Here is a 23,608-nt window from a genome sequence, read left to right on the forward strand (position 1 = left end):
TAATAGATGCCAGACAACTTCTTAATTCTGGAACTAACAGGCTGTCATATACTGAGCACTTAGTTGAATAATTTGCTTTTTTCCTGAATATTTTATTTGCTGCAGGATATGTATTAGGATCCCTTGATACAGTAAGCAAGGCTTAATTGCTGAAAAGTAGATAAAACAGGGCAACCAAGTATTGTTAGAAAAACTTCACTTCTTAACCGCTTTATCACTTTTTTTCTGCTTCCTAGAGACATAAGTAGTGTTTAGCTGTCTAGAATTCATACAGATGATGGACCTGACATCCTAAAATTTGTCCTGCTTATTAGTTGCTTCTATTGAAAATTGATTGGTTAACACTATCAACCAGATATTTTGAAGAGTATTCATAAAATCAAGCTGTGAATTGATCTCCTAGAGAATATACTTCTGTTTTTTGTTTTGTTTTGTGTTTTTGGTTATTTATTTTTGAGACAAGGTCTCCCCATGTAGTTCAGGCTGGCCTTGAACTCGCAGTGATCCTTCTACCTCATCCTCCCAAGTGCTGGGGCTACAGACATGCGCCACCACACCTGCCAAGAGTATATTTCTTACATGGAAAGAAGGGCTTGCTTATGCCTGGGAATGTTGTTGATAGAATTTATGAAAGGTTTTAAAGAGTTTTTAAGATTTTTTTTCATGTTCTGTGTCCTTCATCTGATCCATAGGTTTATGGGATTTATAGGAAATCAGTACTTAATTGACACTATTACTTCTTTTCCCTTAATTATTTTGTAGTTTTTCCTTTGCCTTGAGCCTTTTTATTTTAGTAAAAAATGTCAGTTGGGCAGAACAATGAATAAGAAACTTTAACTTTGGAATTCATGAAAGTCTTCAAAAATTTTACTCTAGGGAGCCCAGGGATTTAGCTCAGTGGTTTTGCCACCTGCTGCGCAAGTGCAAGGACCCGAGTTCAATCCCTGATACAAAATTAAAAAAAAATTTTACTCTAGGGCCGGGGATTTAGCTCAGTGGCACCGTGCCTGCCTCACAAGCGCAAGGTCCTGAGTTCAAGCTCCAATATCGGAAAAAAAAAAAAAAATGTGCTCACTTCAGCAGCACAATATACTAAAATAATTCTAATAGCATTCCACCATTGGCTTTTCACTTGATTTTTAGACATTTAACTTAAGTAAGTTTATCAAATATCTATGTGAAACAGGAAAAGATTCTTTTGGTACTTTACAAATAATCCCTGTAAGCTACTGAGTTAAAATTCGTAATGCTTTCAGAATTGCAAAGCTTTAGTGAAAATTGTGCATTGCCACTAAATGATTTTATCTTGTTTTCTTTAAGCTAATAAGCACAAGTGGGTACCGCTCCACTTAGATGATCTTAGGCCAGACAGCCAAGAAAGATCTGGATCCCGGAATAACTCAAGATGTCAAGCTGAAGCAAATAAGTCAGCACATAATAATAGGAGAAATGATACACAAAGTAAGTTACATTCTAAGAGAAATATGACTAAAAAACTTAGCTGTAGTGCTTATTGTATTAGTAACTATAATATAAACCATTTGAGAGTAAATTGCAGACACTTTGTCTATTTAACCATAAATGCCTATGGCCATAGTTCATAAAAACAGTATAACCACAGTTTTAAAATTTTTATTTTTGAGGTACTGAAGATCGAAGCAAGGGCCTTGTGCATGCTAGGCAAGTGGTCTACCTCTGAGCTATATTTCCAGCCCCTTTTAATTTTTATTTGCATACAGGTCTTGCTAAGTTGCCTTGGCTGGTCTTGAACTTGTGATCCTACTGCCTGATCCTCCAGAGTAGATGGGATTATAGTGTGCACCATTGCTTCTGGTTTCCATAGCACAATTAACACTGAAGTTTAACCATTCATGGGCAGATTTTTCTCTCTTATTTCCTTACCTCCCCCACCCCTGGGACTACACATTGTCTTCAGTTGCTTTTTCTCTTTAGATTCTGTTTTTTTTTTTTGGTACTGGAATCAAACTCAGTACCTTGCACTTGCAAGGCAGGTGTGGTGCCACTGAGCTAAATCCCCAGCCTCTAGACTGTCTTTGTCTAACAGTTCTCTTGGTTTGTCTTTCATGACTTTGATTTTTTATTTTTAAGATTATAGGATAGTTTGCCATAGATACTCTTCACTTTGTTTTCTGGTGCTTCCTTATGATTGGTTTTGGGCTGTGAGGTTTTGACAGATACAGTTTTCCTGTTAGTGCACGTAATTTGAGAATGCATATGATACTGGTTTGAACCCTTAGTTGAGTTGGTCAAGTACTTCAGATTTTTGACTCTAAAGATGCTCTTTCCTCCTTTGTGATTAGTATATACTTTGTGAGGCTTTGAGGCTGTGGATATGATTATTCATCAGATTTTTTCACAGGAGCTTTAGCTTCCAGGAATGATTCTTGCCAAATTGAGTTATTATTATGATGATTACAGATGCTGGGTTTTTTTTATTGCATTGTTTTTATGAATTTTGAAAGGAATAACTTCTGTTAACATTGTGGATTCATAGCTTCTTTATTTAATGTGTTATAACTTAATATGATAATTACACTTCATTTTTAAACTTCCAGATTTGGCTTATGGGAGCCTCTTCTCGATAGTTTATCCATTTTCAATTTTTGTTTCATTTTGTTTTGGTTTTCTATGTAGTCCTGGAAATGAAACTCAGGGCTTGTGGGCAAGTACTCTACCACTGAGCTACACTCCAACCCTTGGGTCCTTTTTTCAACAAACAGCTCTACTGGTCATAGTGGCGCACACCTGTAGTTCCAGCTACTCTGAAGGCAGGAGGATCATAAGTTTCAGGCCAACCAGGGGAAGACCTTGTCTGAAAAAGGGTTGGGGATGTAGCTCAGTAGCAAAGAGTACTTGCTAGCATGTGCAAGGCCCTGGGTTCAATTCCTGGTACTGATAAATGTATATGTCTGTCTCAACCAACCCTAACCACTAGTCTGCTTTCTGTCATTGTAGGACACTTTTTGAGAATTTCATGTAAATGTAGCTATACAATATGCTTTATGTACTTTGGTTTCCTTGTGCTCAGCACTTTTTGGGGAAGGGGAGGGCGATTTGAGACAGGATCTTGCTATGTAGTTCAGGCTGGCCTTGAACTTACTATGTAGTCCAGCCTGGCCTTGAATTCATGGCGATCCTCTGCCTCAGCCTCTCAAGGGCTGGGATTACATGTGTGCACCACCACACTTGGCTCCTCAGCATTGCTTTTTTTTTTTTGGTACTGGGGATTGAACTCAGGACCTTGTACTTGCGAGTTAGGCTCAGTGCCGCTGAGTTACATCCCCAGCCCTCAGCATTGTTTTTTTAGATTCATCTATATTGTTCCATGTATTAGTAGTTTTTACCTCTTTATTGCCTAATAGTATTCTTTTGAATGGATAAACTCCTTTATCCATTCATTTGTTGATGGATAATTGGCTTTGCCTACTTTTGGGCTATTAAGAGGCAAATGCGCATGGCATCATACTTTTTTTTTTTGCTGTACTGGGGATCAAACTCAGGATCTTGCTAGTGCTCTACCACTGAGCTACTTTGTTTCTTAAGTAAATGCCGATGAGCAGATTGATTGCTCCATCCTGTGGTGTGTTAGCTTTCTGTCACTGACAAATATCTGACATAGTTGACTCATGAAGTAAGGAGAAGTTTATATTGGCTTCCAGTCCGAGATCCATGGCCCAGTTGGTTTGGGCCTATGGTGTCAGAGGAAAGGTCACATGAATAGCCAGGAAACAATCCGGACAGGGTCCTGCAGTCCCTTCCCAAGGTATGCCTCAGTGACCTGCCAACGGTTCCACCATCTCCCAGTAGTGCTACTCTGAGGACAGCCAACATCCAGATTGTACTTTATGAGCAGGGTGTGGTGGCACTACTTATATCCCCAGACTCTGGGCAGCTGAGGCAGGAAAATTGCAAATTTGAGCCCATCCTGGGCAAATTAGAGACTTAGTCATTGACTTCAGTAAGAAATAAGGGTAGAGAATTTACCTCAGAACAAAGGCCCTAGGATCAATCTCCTGTACCATAAAAATAAATAAAAATTTAAAAAATTCCACATCTGAGTACGGTGGTGTTCATCTGTTGTCCAAGTTACCTATGAGCCTGAGGTAGGGGGCGGTCACTTGAGTCCATGAGTTCGAGACTAACCAGGACAGCATAGCAAGGCTCCAACTCAAGAACAAAACAAAACAAAAACCCTCAAATATAAAAAAGTCATTTTATAGGTATGTTTCAACAGGGTGTGCTTAGATTTCAGAAAGCAGAGGACAAGAGGATATGTGAAATAGAATGATCATTTGGTTTTAAAGATTTTTGCTACAACCTTATAAGCCTGATAAGGCATGTGTTCTGTGACTGAATCAGAAGACAGTTTTTTTCTTTTAAAAACATAATATTTAAAAATTTCCAATTACAAAAAACTTTTATTTAAATTGTTTAAGTCAGAGTCTTGCCTGTGCACTTCAGGCTGGCCCTGAACTCATTATTACAGGCATGCACCACCATGCTCAGCCTGGAAAATTTTAAATGTGGAAAGAATTATACAGTGAATACTGCCTAACCATTATCTAGATTTAGTAATTTTGTTGTATTTTTTTGTGCTGAATTATTTGAAAGTAACTTCATCAGTGATATCCTAAAAAAAGTATCATCTATGAAAATCGCTAATTTCCGTGTCACTAACAATGTTGTCAGATTTTTCTGTTATTTATAAAATACCACTTTTAAATTATAAGACTTAAAAAGACCTTTTTGCCTTTTCATTTTTAAAAAAATACATCATGTGGGCCAGGGATTTAGCTCAGTGGTTCCGCTGCCTGCCTTGCAAGCACAATGTCCTGAGTTTCATCCCCAGTACCAAAACAAAAAAATATATCATGTAAAGGTTTTATTATAAAAATACTGGATACTCTTAAATTTTTAAAATATTTAATTAAAATATTGAGACTATAAGAAAATTTGCAAGTGAAGTCATAAAGAATAATAATATAACAAACCTGGAAACTTAGTACGCTAAACACACATTAGCTGGCCATGGTGGTGCATGCCTACATTCCCAGCACTCGGGAGGCAGAGGCAGGAGGATCGCCACAAGTTCAGAGCCAATTTGGGATACATAGTTCAAGGCCAGTCTAAACTACATAGACTCTTTGAGAAAAGAAAAGAAAAACAAAACACCCAAGGAACATAAGTTAAACTTCCCTGTGTGTCCTGTGCATTGTCATCCCATTGCCTCCTCTCTGAGAAAAAATATGCTTGAATGTCTTAGTTTTTTGCATGTTTTGAAATTGCAGTATGATTTCATTAACAAGTTCTTTGGCAGCAGTTTTTTCACTTAGTCTTAATTTTCTGAGATTCATACATGTTGGTTGTCTTGCTGTAATTCATTCTTTTTCTTTCCTTCTGCTAAAAGATATTTCACTATTTGGTAAAATCAGTTTACTGTGGGTGGACATTTGAATCGTTTGTATTTTTTCATACTGAAGTACCACCATGAATATTTTAATGCATGTGTAATATCACACAAGTGCAAGAGGCTCTCTGTGATAATGTTTTCAGGCTGCAGACTGAAACCTGTGTGAGGAGTAGGAAATTCGTATATGAGGTCATGATCTGGTTTTTAAAAATGTTGATAGAGTACTTAGTAAATATTTTTTCACAGTATTTGTATTTTATATTAAAGTTTTTTGTAAGTTGATTGGGTTATGATACAAAGCTTATGCAGATTCCAGCAGAAATGTTTGAAAAAGACTGTTTTATGGGAAGCATCAGGGATGGACTTTAGAGAGCCTAGGGCAGTGGTTCTCCGGGGGAAGATTTTGGGATGTGTGAAGATACTATTGATTGCCACAACTGGGGTACTGCGAGAACACTCCTGGTATCTGGGGGTGGAGAGGATGGATGATGCTAAACATCCAGTGCTCAAGACCCCTCTGCCCCACACACTCAAAGAGTCAGAAGTTCTAAGGTTGAGAATGCTTGTTCTGGGATTTGCTTATCTTTACATTTATTAGATTATTCTGTTTAAAGTTTTTCACTCTTATTTCCAGTATACAAATGCTCTATCTTTTCTGTTTGATATTACAGGATCTTAAAATGTCTTCTAGACTTGGTAGATGAAAGACTCCTTCATTATCTTGATTTCATTTTTCATGGGCAGTGAGGTGGAGCTTCATTTTCTATGTTCATTGGCCATTTGTGTATTTATTTGCCCTACTAATGTTTTAGTCATTTTCTTTTTTCTCTGTGTGTGTCTTGTATTTGTGTGAAAGTAATATGAGTTATTATATGTACTATATTGTAGATATAACTCCTATATTGTATTTCATGTATCTTTTCTTATTTTCTTTGTAATATTTTTCTTTTTTTTTTATTTTTGGTACCAGGGATTGAACTCAGGTCCTTGCGGTTGTGGGTCAGTGGCAGAACCACTGAGCTAAATCCCTGGCCCTGTAATGTTTTTCTTTAAATGGAATGTCTTATATATAAACACCCTTAAACATTTTATGAAAAAGTTGTTTGTTTGTTTTTTGTGGTACCAGGGATCAAACTCAGAACCTTGCACTTTTGAGGCAGGCACGATGCCACTGAGCTAAATCCCTGGCCCTTTTATTGGTTTTTTGAAACAGGGTCTTGCTATGTAGTTCAGGCTGGCTTCAAACTCACGGTGATCCTTCTGCCTCAGCCTTTTGAGTACTGGGACTACAGGCATGCACCACCACCCCCAGCTTGAAAAGTTTTTGTTTTTGTTTTCTTTTGAGTTGGGTCTTTTTTCTCTTCTCTCCTCCCTCCTCTCTCCTGTCCTCTCCTCTCTCCTCCTCTCCCATCTCCTCCTTTTCTCTCCTCCTCCCGCCTCTCTCCTCCCTCCTGTCTCCCCTCTCCCCCTCTCCCCTCTCCTTTCTTTTTATTTTTGGTGGTTTTGGGAATTAAACTGAGGGCTTTTGGAGTCAGTTGCTCAGCCCAGGCTTGAACTTTTGATCCTGCTGTCTTAACCTCCCAGAGTGCTGGGATTAAACCTGTGTGCCACCACATCTAGCTTTAGGAATATTTTTTTTTTTTTTTTGGTACCAGGGATCAAACTCAGGACCTTGTGATTGCAAGGCAGGCATGGTGCCTTTGAGCTAAATCCCTGGCATAGCTTTAGGAATTTTTTTTTTTTTTTGGTACTGGGGATCGAACTCGGGTCCTTGCACTTGTAAGGCAGGCGGCGAAACCACTGAGCTAAATCCCCAGCCCTGCTTTAGGAATTTTATATCTTTTAAACTTAGTAGGTTTGGAACTGTACTATGAATATTTAATTGAGCAATCTTCACAATGGACCTATATCTTTCTAGTATATTTTATTAAAATCTCTTTTATATGCCACTACTAAACATAATCCCTCTTATGCCAGAAATAGTTTTTTTTAAAGACAAGGTTTATTTTGACTCACAGTTTCAGAGGTTTCAGTCCATGGTCGGCTGGTGGAAATATGGCAGAAGGGCATAGAGGAGCAAAGCTCCTCTCCCATCTCCATGGTGGCAGGAAGCAGAGAGGCAGAGAAAGCAGTCAGATATTTTTGACAGATTTCTTCTAAGTGTATATTTGAAGACAGCGTGGCTACTTTCACTACTTCTAAAGTTGAGGGAAGGTTTACTATGTTTTCATACAGATAATTGTGTCATTCTATTGCAAACTGGATGTATTAACTATTTTTGTTTTACAAAGGTTGGAGGCAAGATAGAGAAAAAAGAGATGATCAAGATGAAGTATCCAGTGTGAGAAGTGAGGGTGGCACTATCCGAGGTTCCTTTAGAGGCCGAGGAAGAGGCCGAGGAAGAGGCCGAGGATGGGGAAGAGGACGAGGCAGAGGAAATCCTCGACGTATGACATAATTTTTTTGTTTTGTTAAATTAGATGAGCTTTGAAAAAAGGGAGCAAACCATCTGTTAGTTTTTCACATTGTCCTTTATTGTATTTTAACTAGGTTTTTTTTTGTCTGGTAATAAAGATGGCTTTATTTTTATTAACCCTTGAAGTACTTCACTTTGGATTTTCCTTTATTTAAAATCTGCGATCACCCTTCTTGTTTTTTTATTCACATCAAGTGAACTCTGAGTATACGTATGGATATGGAGAACTCGGTGAAAGGACTGATCAGCCATCTCAAACGGAATTTAATGCCAGTATGATGTACTACTATGATGATGGGACAGGCGTACAGGTGTATCCTGTGGAGGAAACATTGCTTAAAAAATATATTAAACGGCAAATGTAAGTTGATGTCACATGTAATTATATGGAATAGTAAAATTTGTTGCAATATCAAACTTTTATGTGAATAGTTACCCTGAAAGTGAATATAACATTTTTAAACTATTAATAAAAGTTAGAGAATGTTAATATTGATTATATTTTCTAGGAAATACTAGTAAAATAAGTATTTTTAAAAGATTATATTTGGCTGGATGTGGTAGTGTGTATCTCAGCTCCTTGGAGGCTGAGATAGGAGAATTACAAGTCCAGGGCCAGCCTGAGCAACTTTGTGAGATCCTGTCTCAAATATCTAAAAGGATTGGATAATGTTGCTCAGTGGTAGAGCATTTGCTTAGCATGAGTGAGGCCCTGGGTTCAGTCCCTAGCTCCGAAACAAACACAAAAGCCCAGAAAATTATGTAAGTAGATAGGTATAGTTGATTCATGTTGTTGTAATAGTGTCTTTCTGAGGGGTTTTTTAATTTTTAATTTTTTTTTTTTTTGCACTGGGGATCCAACTCAGGACCTTGTGCTTGTGAGGCAGATGGCAGAATCACTGAGCTAAATCCCCGGCCCAGGTATATTAAAATTTTGCAAATGAACATAAGTGACAGAAATAGCGGCAGATAGCTTCTGATTTTATTTCTGCTAACTTGTGAATCTGAGTTTGTTTATATCCAAGTTCTTTTTGGGGGCACATATTAAAGAAGACTACTTAATCTTTTAGTTCAGAAGCCTTACTCCTTACAGTTGCTTTCTGGATACTGATTTTGAAGTCAGACAAGTATTAGTCTTTAAGAAAGAAAAATCCTCTGCATATTTGTATTCTACAGAGAATTTTGTATGTTTCTATGTAAGTAAAGAGATGTGTTTATTTAGTCATGAGAAAAATCCTACCCAAGTGATTTGCTGAACCACCTTATAAAATTTGATTTTTTTTCTACCTTTCCAAGCTGAAGGGAAAGGGTTACTTTACTTTTGAAAGAGCATAACTTTTTTATTTAGGAAAGAAAATGAGCTCTGCTTTGTTCTTAGAAAGGAATTTCTTCACTGCATCAGCTGGGCACCTTCTTGAGTGCCTTCATGTGAATTTGATTGGCTTACAGTGTAAAGCAACTTGTTCAGTTTGTCCTTGCATCTTTTGTTACAGTTGATGCATACACTGAAGAAAGGGTCTTTTTGTTGGCAGGAAGTGCCTGATATGTGACTATTAACTTCCTACCATTATTCCTTTTTTGTGGCTGTTGCTGCCAAGTTCCTTCTGAGACCTGACAGCAGACGTGCAGCTCCATGTCAGCATAATCGGTCTCCACATGCTCATACAAGTGAGGGAGGAGCAGAGCTACTCTAGTTTTAACAAAGTTTCTGATCATGCAGTGTAGAATCCAGAGCTGCTACAGTAGGACGTGGTAATGTCCACTAGGACACTGAGCAAAATGTCACACCATGATATCATGACTCCTTTCTGTTATTGTTTCAGCAGTAGGGTTTTCGGCAGTAAAGCCCATCTGGTTTAGGGAGGCTTGCTATTGTTAGCATTCTTTGATTAATAGAAATCTACGTTTGAGAAGTCATGGTTTGACTTTGTCATTGAGGTTTCTAATATAGTACATAGGTGAGCTGATTAGGGTTAGATTTTTCTTTTTGAAGTTACTTAAAGTTTTCCTTCTACTTGTGGCAAAATGATGCTACATGTATTTTAAAGGTAACCAAAATGGTTAAGAAATAATTTTCAGTGAGATTTCATATCAGACTGTTTAATTTTTAAAAATTTTGATTGTTTCCAGTTGAGACCAGTCTTGGCATTCAAATTTAGAGATTAGAATGTTTGTACTTTATTAGAAGTTTTAAAAATATATATATAGGTAATAGGGGGACTAATGAATATATTTAGATGTTTTGGTTTTCACAAAGTATTACATTTAAAGGGAAGCCTTTAAAAATTTTTGTTTGTTTATGGTGCTGGGGATGGAATCCAGCTCATTCTACCATTGAGGTAAGTCCCCAGCCCTTTGTTTAAATTTGGAGACAGGCTCTGGAACTTGCAGTCCACCTGCCTTAGCCTTCCAGAGTGCTAGGATTACAGCCATGTGCCACCTCTCCAGACTGGGAAATTTATTATTGACTCAGGAAAATTTGTATCCAAGAATAGTTATGACTAAAATATTGGTCTTAATGTCTAAAATTTTAGAGTTTCACCATACCTATTATGTGCCTACCAGGCACTGTGAATAGGGCTTTGAGGTATAACAAAGATCAGAATAGTAATGTCCTCAAGTTTTATATTTTTTTCAGTGCTTAAGAGTAATGACTTTCTAGCATTGCTGAGATGTCAATAGTATTTCACAAACATTTTCGAAAGCTTGCACTGTGTATCTATAGCTATAGCTATTGGTTCTGTTTCTCTGGAGAACCCTAATATAAGTAATTTGTCTCTTAAAATTGGTCTTCCCTTCCCCTCTCCTTATTTCCTTTCCCTTGTCTGCTCCTCTTCTCTCTAGCAGAGGTAGGGATTGAACTCAGGGCTTTCATACTGAATTTACATTCGCAGCTCCTTTTACTGTATTTTATTTTGAGACAAGGTCTTGCAAAGTTGCCCAGGCTGGGCTTGAATTTGTGATCCTTCTGCTTCAGCTTCCCAGAGGTGTGTGTTGCCATCCTGGTGAAAACTTTGTATTTTGATAATCAGATAAACATCATCTTACAAAGAAAATTTGTGTATTTATTTGCATTTTGAATGAGGTGATTTTTTCTCCCCCCTTCTCTAGGGAAAGGTCATAAATGCCTAGAGTTAGAATTTGTTTTAAATAGTCCAAAGATAGCTAGTCACTGAGGTTTATACTCAGAAATACGGACTGGTGTACTGTCGCATAAATTGCCACCCTTCTTTGAAAACTTTCTCTGTGATTTGGAAACAGTGTATGATTAAACTGTAGGTTATCTCATCAAACCATTGATTTGTTTTATTTTGTACATTTTCTCCTGTTTGGCTCTATTTAGAAGGAGGTTTTTAAACAGGTATTTCTCAAAAGCTAATAGTAAATATATTTTGAATATTGTCTTTGTATCTTAAGATTTGCAGTCATTGATCACACTGTTAACATTACTGTTCACTTTTTTTTTTAAAGCTTTGCTGGGAATTGAACCCAGGGCCTTATGTGTGCTAGGCAGACACTGTTAAACTGAGCTGCGCTCCCTATCCCTGTTACCTGTTTATGTCTTACAGTTAGTAAGAAAGGAGGAGGAGGACCTGGAGGAATTGCTCTCAGTAGCAGAGCATTGCAGGAGGCCCTCGGTTCAATTCTCAGCAACCAAAAAAAAAAAAAAAGAGAGATAACCTAATTCAGCATTCAAATATAGTTGTGTGTAGTGTACATGTTCTCATGGGTTCCCTAAGTGTTTACTCAGCTTTCTGCTGGTTACTAGAGTTCACAAGTATTATACAATTTCAGTACTTTATTTAGAGACTAGGTCTCACTATGCAGTTCAGGCTGGCCTTGAATTCACTGTGTAGCCCAGGTTGGCCTCAAACTTGGCAGCAGTCCTCCTGCCTCAGCCTCCCAAGTGCTGGAATTATAGGTGTGCACTACCATGTCTGGCTTACTTTTTCAATTTAGAAAATGAAACAAAACTACATTTAAATCACTTCCACAAAGGATATTTTTGAAGTATACCATTCTTCTCACTGATTGGGGAAAAGTTGGGAGGTAATATGTTGAAATATGCTTATTTTGTTATTTATTGTTTAAATGAACCAAGGAGAGGTAGCTGGGAAGCTGAGACAGGAGGATTGTGAGTTTGAGGTCAGCCTGGGCTACATAGTGAGACTCTTTCTTAAAATAAATTCATTACTGAACTATTTTAAAGTAAAATGAACTCTTAGTTCTCTATATTTAGATGAAGCTGTTCTAAACACTTTAATGTTTTTTGGAAAATAATCCTATTTGAAGTTTGTACTCAGACAAGGAGAAATTAGTAACTCAGTACGTTATTTTGCTATTTTTATGTTCTATTAAACTGTTATATATCTATGTTTAAATACTGTAATGTTAACCAAATTAAAGTATTGTCTTTTTTTTGGTTAAATTCTTTTATTGGTACATTTTAGGTATACAACACAATTACATTTCTCATTGGGAATTGTACCTTTACATGATGCATCTTGGTTCTTATTTTTTCCCCATTCCTAGCCCTCCCTTCACGCCCTCCACACTTCCCTATTTACAAAGACTTTATTTCCATTTTTTCCATTTCTCATTATTTTTCCTTTCCCTTCTTTCCTTTCCTCTGCCCTTCCCACTACCCCTACCCCTTTGGACCTTTTCTTCCTATTTTACATTATCGATTATTCATTCTAATCATTGGTACATTTTAGGTATACAGTATAATGACATTCATCATTGGAAATTTGCACCTTTACATAGTCTCTCTTGGTTCTTATTTTTCAGCCTTGCCCAGCCCTCCCTGCAACCCCTCCAGTCCTCCCTATTTACAAAGATTTTGTTCCTATTTTTCCATTTTCTCATATTAATCCCATTCCCTTCTATCCTTTCCCCTAGACCTCCCACTTCCTTCCCCTTTGCCCCTTTTCTTCCTCTTTCACATTACCTATTATACATTTAGTCCTTATTTACACTTTCAGTTTCTCACACCAGAGAAACTATTTGGTATTTATACATGTGTGTCCTATTTATTTCACTTAAGAGTATCACCTCAGTGTGCGTCCACTTAGCTATAAATGTCTCTAATTTCTCATGTTTTATGGCTGAAACCACATTTTCTTGATCCAGTCTCCATTTGATGGGCATTTGGGCTGTTTCCAAGTTTTAGCTATTACAAACTGTGCTGCTATGAACATGGGGGCACATATGTCACTGTGGTATGATCCTTTTAATTCTTTGGGGAAGATATCCCCAGCAGTGGAATTGCAGGGTCAAATGGGACTTCCAGTCCTAGTTCTTTGAGGTATCTCCATACTGATTTCCACAGTGGTTGCATCAGTCTACACTCCCACCAGCAGTGGAGGGGTTCCTCTTTCCCCACAGCCCCGCTAGCATTTGTTATTGGTTGGTTTCATGATAGCAGCCATTCTTTCTGGAGTGAAGTGGAATCTCAGTGTTGTTTTCATTTGCATCTCTCGAATGACCAGTGATGTTGAACAGTTTTTCATGTATTTATTTGCTATTTCTACTTCTTTGAGAAATGTCTGTTCATTTCAGATGCCCATTTTTGGATTGGGTCTCTAAATTTGGGAGCTCTGATCTTTTTAAGTTCTTTATAGATTCGAGATAGTAGACCTTTGTCTGAGGAAGAGCAGGTGAAGATTTTTTCCCACATTGTGAGTTGTCTCTTCACTCTGTTGGTGGTTTCTCTTGCTGTACAGAAGCTTTTTAATAAGAAGAGATCCCACTTGTTGATTATTTGTGCTAGTTCACGGGCAACTGAGGTTTTGTTCATAAAATCTTTTCCTACACCGATGTCTTCAAGAGTTCTACCTAACCTCTGTTCCAACTGGTTCAGAGTTTCTATTTTAATATTTAGATCTTTAATCCATTTTGATTTTAGTTGAGTGCATGACGAGAGATAATAGGTCTAGTTTTAATCTTTGGCAAGTTGAAGCCCAATTTTTCCAGCACCATTTATTAAAGAGGCTATCTTTTCCTCCAGTGAGGGTGTTAGGCTCCTTTATCGAAGATGAGATGGCTGAGTGTGTCTGGCATTGTTTCAGCATCTTCTAATCTGTTCCACTGGTCCTCAGGTCTGTTTCTTTGCCAGTACCATGCTGCTTTTGTCACAGTAGCTTTGTAGTAGAGTTGCAGGTTGGGGATTGTGATACCCGCTGCCATGTCTCTGTTACCTAGAATTGCTTTTGCTATTCTGGGTCTCTTCTTGCTCCAAATGAATTTTTGGATTGTTTTCTCAAGGTCCATGAAGTATGCTGCTGGGATCTCAATTGGAATTGCATTAAATCTATATAGCAGTTTTGGAAGTATGGCCATTTTCACTATATTAATCCTTCCTACCCAGGAGCAGGGGATGTCTGTCCATTTTCTGATATCATCTTCAATCTCTCTTTTCAGAGTGCTGTAGTTTTCAGAGAAGAGGTCTTTGATTTCTTTCGTTAGGATGATTCCTAGGTATTTCAGTTTTTTGGATGCTATTGTGAAAGGAATTATTTGCCCTATTTCTTTCTCAGTGAGTCTGTCATTCATGTAGAGGAAAGCTATTGATTTTTGTGTGCTGACCTTGTAACCAGCTACTTGACTGTATTTGGTTATTAAGTTTAGAAGACTTTTGGTGGAGTTCTTGGGGTCTTCTATATAGAGTATCATGTCATCTGCAAATAATGACAATTTGACTTCTTCATTACCTATCTTTATTCCTTTTATTTCTTACTCTTGTCTAATTACCGTGGCTGATGTTTCCAGAACTATATTGAACAAGAGTGGTGATAGTGGACATCCTTGTCTTGTTCCTGATTTTAGTGTGAAGGATTTCAGTTTTTGACCACTTAGTATGATATTGGCTATTGGTTTTTCATAGATGGCTTCTATCAGTTTGAGGTAGAGACCATCTATTCCAATTTTTTGTAGGGTTTTTATCATAAATGCATGTTGGATTTTGTCAAATGCTTTTTCTGCATCTATGGAGATAATCATATGGTTTTTGTCCTTGGTTCTATTGGTGCAGTGTATTACATTGATTCATTTGTATATAATGAACCATCCCTGCATCTCTAGAATGAATCCCACTTGATCAGGGTGTATGATCTTGATGATCTTCTGCATTCTGTTTGCCATTATCTTATTAAGGATTTTTGCATCTATGTTCATTAGTGAGATTGGACTATAGTTCTCTTTTTTGGTTCGGTCTTTCTCTGCTTTGGGGATCAAGGTGATGCTTGCTTCCAGGAATGACTTTGGGAGTATTGCTTCCCTTTCAATTTCATTGAAGAGTTTAAACAGTAGTGGCAGCAGTTCCTCTCTAAATGTCTTGTAGAATTCAGCAGTGAAGCCATCAGGGCCCAGGCTTTTCTTAGTTGATAAGTTTTTAATTCCATTTTCAATTTCATTGGTTGATATTGGGTTGTTCAGAATTTTTAGGTCTTCTTCATTCAACTTTGGTAATTCCTATGTATCTAGGAATCTGTCCATTTCTTCTGTGTTGTCCATCTTATTGGCGTATAGTTTCTGGAAGTAGGTATTGATGATCCTCTGGATTTCCGCTGGATCTGTTGTAGTTTCACCCTTTTCATTCCTAATTGCATGGATTTGGGCCTTTTCTTTGCTTTTTCTGATAAGGTTAGCTAAGGGTTTGTCAATTTTGTTGATTCTTTCAAAGAACCAACTCTTGGCTTCATTGATTTTTTTGTATCAATCTCTTAGTCTCCATTGCATTGATTTCTCCTCTGATCCTTATAATTTCCTCCCTTGTATGAGCTCTGGGATTGTCCTGTTCTTTTTTCTAGAAGCTTGAGGTGCAGCATCAGGTTGTTTAATTGGGCTCGTTCTGTTTTCCTAATATGCGTATTCACTGCTATGAATTTCCCTCGTAAGACTGCTTTCATTGTGTCTCATAGATTCCGATATGTTGTATTGTCATTGTCATTTAATTGAAGGAACTGTCTGATTTCTTCTTTAATTTCCTCTGTGACCCATTGGTTATTCAGAAGTGTGTTGTTCAATTTCCACGTGTTTATGAAATTTTTTGAGTTTCTTTTGCTATGGATCTCCAATTTCATAGCACTATGGTCTGATAATATACAGGGGATAACTTCAATTCCTTTGCACTTACTTAAACATATTCTGTGTGTGAGTATGTGATCTATTTTGGAGAATGACCCATGTGCAGCTGAGAAGAATGTGTATTCTGATTTTGTGGGGTGGAAGACTCTGTAAATATCTGTTAAGTTGATTTGTTCAAGAGTTTGATTGAATTCTAGTATTTCATTACTTATTTTTAGTCTAGTTGATCTATCTATTTGTGACAGTGGGGTGTTGAGGTCCCCCACTACAGTTGTCTTAGTGCATATATGGCTTTTCATGTCTGTTAGTATTTGTTTTATATAGTTGGGTGCACTAGTGTTTGGTGCATAGATATTTATGGTTGTCATCTCTTCCTCTTGGATTGTTCCCTTTACAAGGATGTAGTGTCCTTCTTTATCTCTCTTAATCAGTGTTGATTTGAAATCTACTTGATCTGCCAAGAGGATAGCTACTCCTGCTTTTTTTCAGGTTCCTGTCACATGGAGTATTGTTTTCCGCCCTTTAACTTTCAGTCTATGAGTTTCCTTTTGAACTAAGTGTGTTTCTTGTATGGAGCATATTGTTGGATTTTGCTTCTTAACCCATTCTGCCAGTCTATTTCTTTTGATTGGTGAATTGAGACCATTAATGTTGATGGTTATAACTGAAACGTATTGACTTGTCATTGCCATTACTTTTTCTTTTTGTTGGGTTCTCCCCCTTTACATTTAATTTCTTGTCATGCCAGATGGGTTCATTCTGGTTTGCTCCCTGGGGTTTGTGATCCTCAATGTCTGTTCCTAGGATATTGTGTAAAATTCTTTGGAGTGCTGGTTTTGTATTCACGAAGTTCCTAAGGTGCTCTTTGTCATGAAAGTATCTTATTTCTCCATCTGTTTTGATAGATAGTTTTTCAGGGTACATCAGCCTGGTTTGGAGGCTGTTTTCTTTTAGGGCTTGGAATATGTCACTCCAAGCTCTTCTTGCCTTGATGGTTTGTGTTGAGAAGTCTTCTGTGATTCTGATGGGCTTTCCTTTGCATGTGATTTGTTTCTTTTCTCTAACTGCTTGTAGAACTTTGTTTTTCTGTTGAGTTTCAGGAATCTTAACAATTATATGCTTATGTGTAGATTTGTTTTGATCAAGGCTTTTTGGAGTCCTATATGCCTCACTTATCTGTATGTCAAGCTCTTTTCCCCTGCTTGGGAAGTTTTCTGCCATTACTTCTACGAAGAGTTTTTTTATGTCATCTGCACTCTCCCTGTTTCTTCATTGACTCCAGTCAGTCTTACGTTATTCTTCTTTACATCATCTAGCAGCTGCTGGATTGATTTCTCATGTTCCCCTAGAATTTTGAAGCAATTTTTCTTTTCCTGGTCACTAATTGCAATCTTATCTTCTGTATCTGAAATCCTGTCCTCACATTGGCTCCTTCTGCTGTATAGACTTTCAATGGAGTTTTTCATCTTCTGGAAATCTATTTGCATCTGTTTTATGGATTCCATTTGTTTCTTATGTTGGGATTCCATCATGTTTCTGAGCTCCTCTCTAGATTTATTAATCATGTCTTGTGCTAGGGGCACAATTTCTCCTGTTATCTGAGAAATTATTTCTGATTTCATGTTTTCCAGATGCCCTTTTGTTGCCAGTTTAGTGGGTCCAGGTGGTTGAGTATCAGAGTGCTCCATCTCATTTCCCTTTGGGGTTGCTATAGGTGATCTGCAAGTCTGGTTTTGAGACTTATTCGCGTGTTTTCTCATTTCGATTGGGTGTGGGGTTGTTGGTGCCTGCACGGATTACCTCCTCTGAGCTGGGAGAGGTGGGACAGGGGCCGGGAGCAGTGGTAGGGATTGTGGCCCAAAAGCCCTTTCCTCTGGGATGGGAGCAGTAGGAGGGATGGTGGCCAGGAAGCCCCTTCCTCTGGACGAGGAGCAGTGGGATGGCGGCTCAGAAGCCCCTACCTCTGCGTGGGGAGCGGCGAGACTCAGTACCGTGGTCTGGTGGTCCGGTGTCCTCTGTGTCTTTGTAGTGTGGAACCAGGTGACTGTACAGAGGAGCAGGGTGTGTGTGTGTGTGTGTGTGTGTGTGTGTGTGTGTGTGTGTGTGTGTGTGTGTGTGTGTGTGTGTGTGTCCAGTGGATTGTTGCCGGGGCATGGGCTAATTCGTCGTGTTCCATGTGACTGGCGACCTCGATAGGGCATCCCAAATTAAAGTATTTTCAAAGCAGTTGATATGTAAGCAGTAGATATTATATCTTATTGAATAAGTGGATTTTTTTATGTTTATTTCTCTTCTCAGTGAATATTACTTCAGTATAGAAAATTTGGAACGAGACTTCTTTCTTCGGAGAAAGATGGATGAACAAGGTTTCTTGCCTATATCTCTGATTGCTGGTTTTCACCGTGTTCAGGCTCTCACCACAAACCTTAATCTCATCTTAGAGGTAATTATTTATTTTAAAACTGTTTTTTACCCAAGTTTTCTGTGAACCTGAGACTAGGGTAAAACAGCTATAGTCTCAGCTACTTGAGGGACTGAATTGGGAGAATCACTTGAGCCTAGGAGGCCGAGACCAACTTGAACAAAAAGACCCAACATCAAAAAAAATTTTCAATCCTATCTGTATTTGCTTAAAACTGAGACAGCATCTCATGACTTTTCTTCATTTAAGAAAACCTAAATAAATGTCACCTTGGAAAACCTTCAAAGAATTGCTGAGGATGCTGCCACCTGTTTTAAGATCAATCCTTCACACTTTGTTTTGTTTTTGTTGGTATGTCTGAGATTAGGTTTAAAACGTCAATAGGTAGCATAGGCTGGCTTCAAACTTGAGATTCTCCTGCCTTAGCCTCCTAAGTGCTGGGAACATAAGCCTGCACCACCATGCCCAGCAAGCTTTGACTTTCTTTAGTAATCTTGGTCCTTTCATCTTCAGATTGCTATAAAATAGCGTATATTCCTATTTGATTTTTCATATGCTGCACAAAGGCTAATTTAAAATAGACTTAGTCTCTTATCTGTCTGGTTTCTAGAAATGTTTTTTAGCATTTTATTTTTTCTTCTGTTTCCTACATACATAGCAATCAAATTACCTTATGTAGCCAATACCTTTTCCTATGCATAATCCCTGGCAACCACTAATCTTTTTGTCCCTATAGTTTCTCTTTTTTCAGAATAACATAAAAGTTTTAGAGTTTGTAGCCAATGTTTCTGATTTCTTTCAGTTAACATAGTGCTTTTGAAATTTATCTATGTTGTTGAATGTATCAGTGGTTTATTTTTATTTATTTATTTTTTGGTACCGGGGATCGAACTCAGGACCTTGTGCTTGCAAGGCAGGCGGTGGAACCATTGAGCTAAATCCCTGGCCCGGTAGTTTACTCTTTTATATTGCTGACAAGTATCTATCTCATGGAACAGCTGTGCTGCATTGTAGCCATCCACTTGTTAATGAGTACTTAGATTATGTCCAGATTTTGCAGATTATGAGTAAACCTAAAGGTTTTTGTGTGGACATATGTTTGTTGGGTAAATATCTACGATTGTGATTGTTGGAACATATAGTAAATTGTGTGTTTATCTTTATAAGAAACTGCTAGCCTATTATCTGAACTGGCATTCCCACCATTGGGTATGAAACTTGTTACTCCACAGCTTCTGCAGCACTTGATATTGTCAGCTATTAAAATAATAGATATGTAATCCAGGTGTGGTGGTGCATGCCTATGATACCAATGTGTGGGAGGCTGAGTCATGAGGATCAGGCGTTTGAAGCCAGCCTGGGCTATGTGGCAGGACCCTGTTTCCAAAAAAAAAAAAAAAAAGTACTGGTTTCTCATTATGGTTATTTTGCATTTTCCTAATGAATTTGGAAGTGTTTGTTACCTGTATACTTTGTGTTGAAATACCTGTTCAAAGCCAGGCATAGTACTGCATATCTGTAATCCCAGCACTCTGGAAGCTGAAGCAGGAAGATCACAAGTTTGAGACCAGCCTGGGCTGTATAGTGAGACTCTCAGTAAAAGGGAGTAGGGGGATATGTCTGTGTGGTAGAGCACTTATTTGCCTACCATAAGCAAGGCCCTGAGTTTGATCCCTGGCACAGAAGAAAAAAGTCAATTTTTTATAAAAAGTTTTGGATATGGTGGTGCCAACCTGTAATCATAACACTCTGAGAGATTCAGGTAGGAAAATTTCAAGTTTAAGCCAGCCTGGACAACTTAGTGACTTAGTAAGACCTCATCTCAAATAATAAAAGGTCTGGGGATGTAGCCCAGTGCAAACTCCCTGGGTTCAGCTTCCAGTACTGTAAATGAATGAATGAAAGAATGAATAGGAAAAGAATAAAAGTGAAATACTGATTATTTGGGCCTTAGAAGGTTCATACAAATAGTATACTGTGGACAAATTTGAGGTAAAGACCTAGACTGAACAGTGTCAGACATATTTTTTATTCCAAACAAAATCTTGGTAATCATGAGTTCCTGAACAATTTATTGTGTACAATCAATATTTTTGGATACATGAGGTTCTTTACTGTATGAATATTAGTTTGGGTCCTTTTTTTAATCATTCAAACCTATTATGAATGACTACAAGTGGTGGAATACATGGATCCATCCCTTAGTGCTTGGTAGTGAGAAAGATTTACATTTGCAAAGAAAGGGAGTACAAGTTCTGAGAAACCACGAGTTTAGTCTATTAAGAATACAAGGCTTGGGGGCCGGGGATTTAGCTCAGTGGTTCTGGCGCCTGCCTCGCAAGTGCAAGGTCCTGAGTTCGATCCCTGTTACCCCCCCCCCCAAAAAAATGCAAGGCTTGGGCCGGGGATTTAGCTCAGTGGCTCCGCTGCCTGCCTCACAAGCCAAGGACCAGAGTTCGAGCCCCTTCACCAAAAAAAAAGAATACAAGATTTGGGGCTGGGGATGTAGCTCAGTAGTGCTGTGCCTGCCTGGCAAGTGTAAGGTCCTGAGTTTGATCCCCAGTACCAGAAAAAAAATAAAACAAGTCTTAAGATGAGAGTAATAGTTCTAAGGCTGACAGTTTACCAATTATGCTTCTAAATCCTCAATACTGTATTATACCATAAGTGTTATTTTATTTGCCCTTTCTTAATAAGAATTTTAAAAAAGAGGTTATAATAACTTGTATAGAGTATATATCTGGCAAGTTTCAGAATCGGAGTCAACTAGATCTAACAAAAGAAAGACACAAATAGCAAGAAAGTCACAGGACAAGAATCAAGAACACCAGTAAGCTAATAAATAAACAAAAGAAGAAGAACCAGAATCAACAAGTTTAGCTTTTTAGACCTACTAACAGGGCAGAAATGAATGTCATCCATAGTATTTTGCTTCTCTTGGTAGTTTTTTCAAGAGAGGAACGACTTGGGTGTATTCAAACACATATAAGATGAAGCTGATAGAAGTGACTAATGATTAAAAATATGATCAAGAGAAGGACTTCTTTGAAGACTAACAATAATAGCAAATGCGTACTTAGAGGTTACCACATAGGCCAGATAACTGTCATTAACAGTTAATTCTCATGACAGCCCTAGGAAGTATATATTATTATCATTATTATCATCAGTATCATTATTATTATTATTTTGGTACTAGGGATCAAACTCAAGGCTTTGTCCTTCCCAGGCAGGTGCAGCATCACTGAGCTACATCCCTGGCCCGGAAAGTATATATTATTGTTTCAGGACATTGTTCAAAGTTACAGGGCTGCAGATATACACATGTATTCATGTTCTTTTTTTGGGTGGTGGGGTAGGTAACCTGGGATCAAATGCAGGATTCTTGCACTTGCGAGGCAGGCAGGGCACCACTGAGCTTAATCCCTGGGCCATTCATGCTCTTGATATGTTTAATTGCAAAGCATAATAAAGCCTTATCTTCTTAACAAAAAGAGGATACATTTCCCACTATTATAAATTTAAATGCATAATGAATGTAACATGAATATAGGCTATTCTAAAATGTTTTTATTTTTCCAAGGAATTTCATTTAGTATATCATCAACCCACTAAAACCAATAATGCTAAGTATAATAATAACTAAAACTTCCTGTTAAATATTCCTTCCTTACAATGTGCTTAAGGGCTTAAAGAGTATATTCAGACCAAAAAAGCATACAGTAATAACATGAAAACAAAATTCTGAGAAAATTAATGACAATTTCATAGAAAATGATAGCTGAGCTGGACCTTTGCTGTAATAAAATGACAGTAATTAATAAGTTCATTCTGCTGTGTATCATAATTTTATTTTATTCCAGGAATAATATTTCAATGAAAAAGCAAGTGTTTTTTCAAATTACAATATGCAGAAACTTTAAATGTGTACTTAGGTCTTCAGGTGTAGCTTCGTGGTAGAGTGCTTGCCTAAGGCCCTGGGTTTGACAACCCAATGCCACAAAAGTAATCTATAATAAATAATTCCAGTAATGACATTCTCTGAAGAAATTATTTTCATAAAACAAAGAATCTGTAATTACCAACTATTTCATGTGGTTTTGCAAATCTAGTTTTTCCTATAGCTGATTTTTAAAATACAAAGTGCCATGCATGATACATACCAGTACTCAGGAGGCCAAGGCAAGAGGATTGCTGCAAGTTAAAGACCATCCTGGTCTACATGCATAGTTGAGTCAAAGCCAGTGTGAACTATAAAGCGAAACATTGTCTCAAAAAACAAAAAAACCCCATAAAGTATAGTTATTTAAGAAACACATAAAAACTTGTATGTAAGATAAAGAACTTTTTTGAGGGGAAGACATAAAGGATTAAACCCAAGGACATTGCACTAAGCTACATCCTTTCTTTAAAAAATTTTTGGGGTTCAGGGTCTTGCCATGTCACTAAGTTGCCTAGGTTGGGCTCAAACCTTATGAACCTCTTGCCTGAGCCTCCCATATACTGGTGGTCTTCACCTAGCACTGGCTCAAAATAAAGACCTCTTAGAAATAGTTTTTAAGGGCCAGAGATTTAGCTCAGTGGTTTCGCCACCTGCTGCGCAAGCGTAAGGACCGGAGTTCGATCCCTGGTACCAAAAAAAAAAAAAAAAAAGAAATAGTTTTCAAGACATTTCAGTAAAAATTATTTAAACAAAATCTGATTTGAGCAGATTTTTTGAACCACTACCACTGTTGAGTTTGATCTGCTCTACGTTATAGCCAACACTATTGGCAATCTTTTCCCACAGTTTACTTTGGGAAATTTAAACCCATGGGGGATGGTTGAAGGAGTTTTGTTTGTGGTTTTTTTTTTTTTTAGTTTCAGGTGTAGATAATGTGGTAAAATACAGTAATCTTAGGTATTCACTGTAAGTTTTGGAAAGTTAAGTACAAGTGCCACACCGAACAAGATATAGATTATATCCATGATGATCTGTATACTGGGTATATTACTTGCTATTGGGCTTGCAGATCCTCCAGTGAACATAATAAGGAAAATATACCGATAGCACTGTTCAAGTCCGTTACTAGAGGATTTCCGCATCTTTCTCCGTGACATATATCAGACTCCCTGTCTCAAAGGGGGGAAAAAAAAGAATCGGGGATGTAGATTAGTGTGAAGGCCCTGGACTCAACCCCCAGTACTACAA

General features: G+C 37.8%; 1 protein-coding gene across 1 annotated transcript in view; it reads left to right on the forward strand.

The window, feature by feature from the left end:
* Positions 1-23,608, forward strand: part of Larp1b (La ribonucleoprotein 1B) — a 130,179-nt gene that overhangs the window by 11,423 nt on the left and 95,148 nt on the right. Inside the window, 4 exon segments of the mRNA XM_021236490.2 lie at positions 1,321-1,461; positions 7,723-7,878; positions 8,103-8,268; positions 18,294-18,438. Of these exon segments, the coding sequence (XP_021092149.2) occupies positions 1,321-1,461; positions 7,723-7,878; positions 8,103-8,268; positions 18,294-18,438 (608 nt within the window).

Source organism: Heterocephalus glaber, unplaced genomic scaffold (genome assembly GCF_053883595.1).
Source record: "Heterocephalus glaber isolate CG9 unplaced genomic scaffold, H.glaber_assembly_v1.0 deba00001586, whole genome shotgun sequence".
NCBI lineage: Eukaryota > Metazoa > Chordata > Mammalia > Rodentia > Bathyergidae > Heterocephalus > Heterocephalus glaber.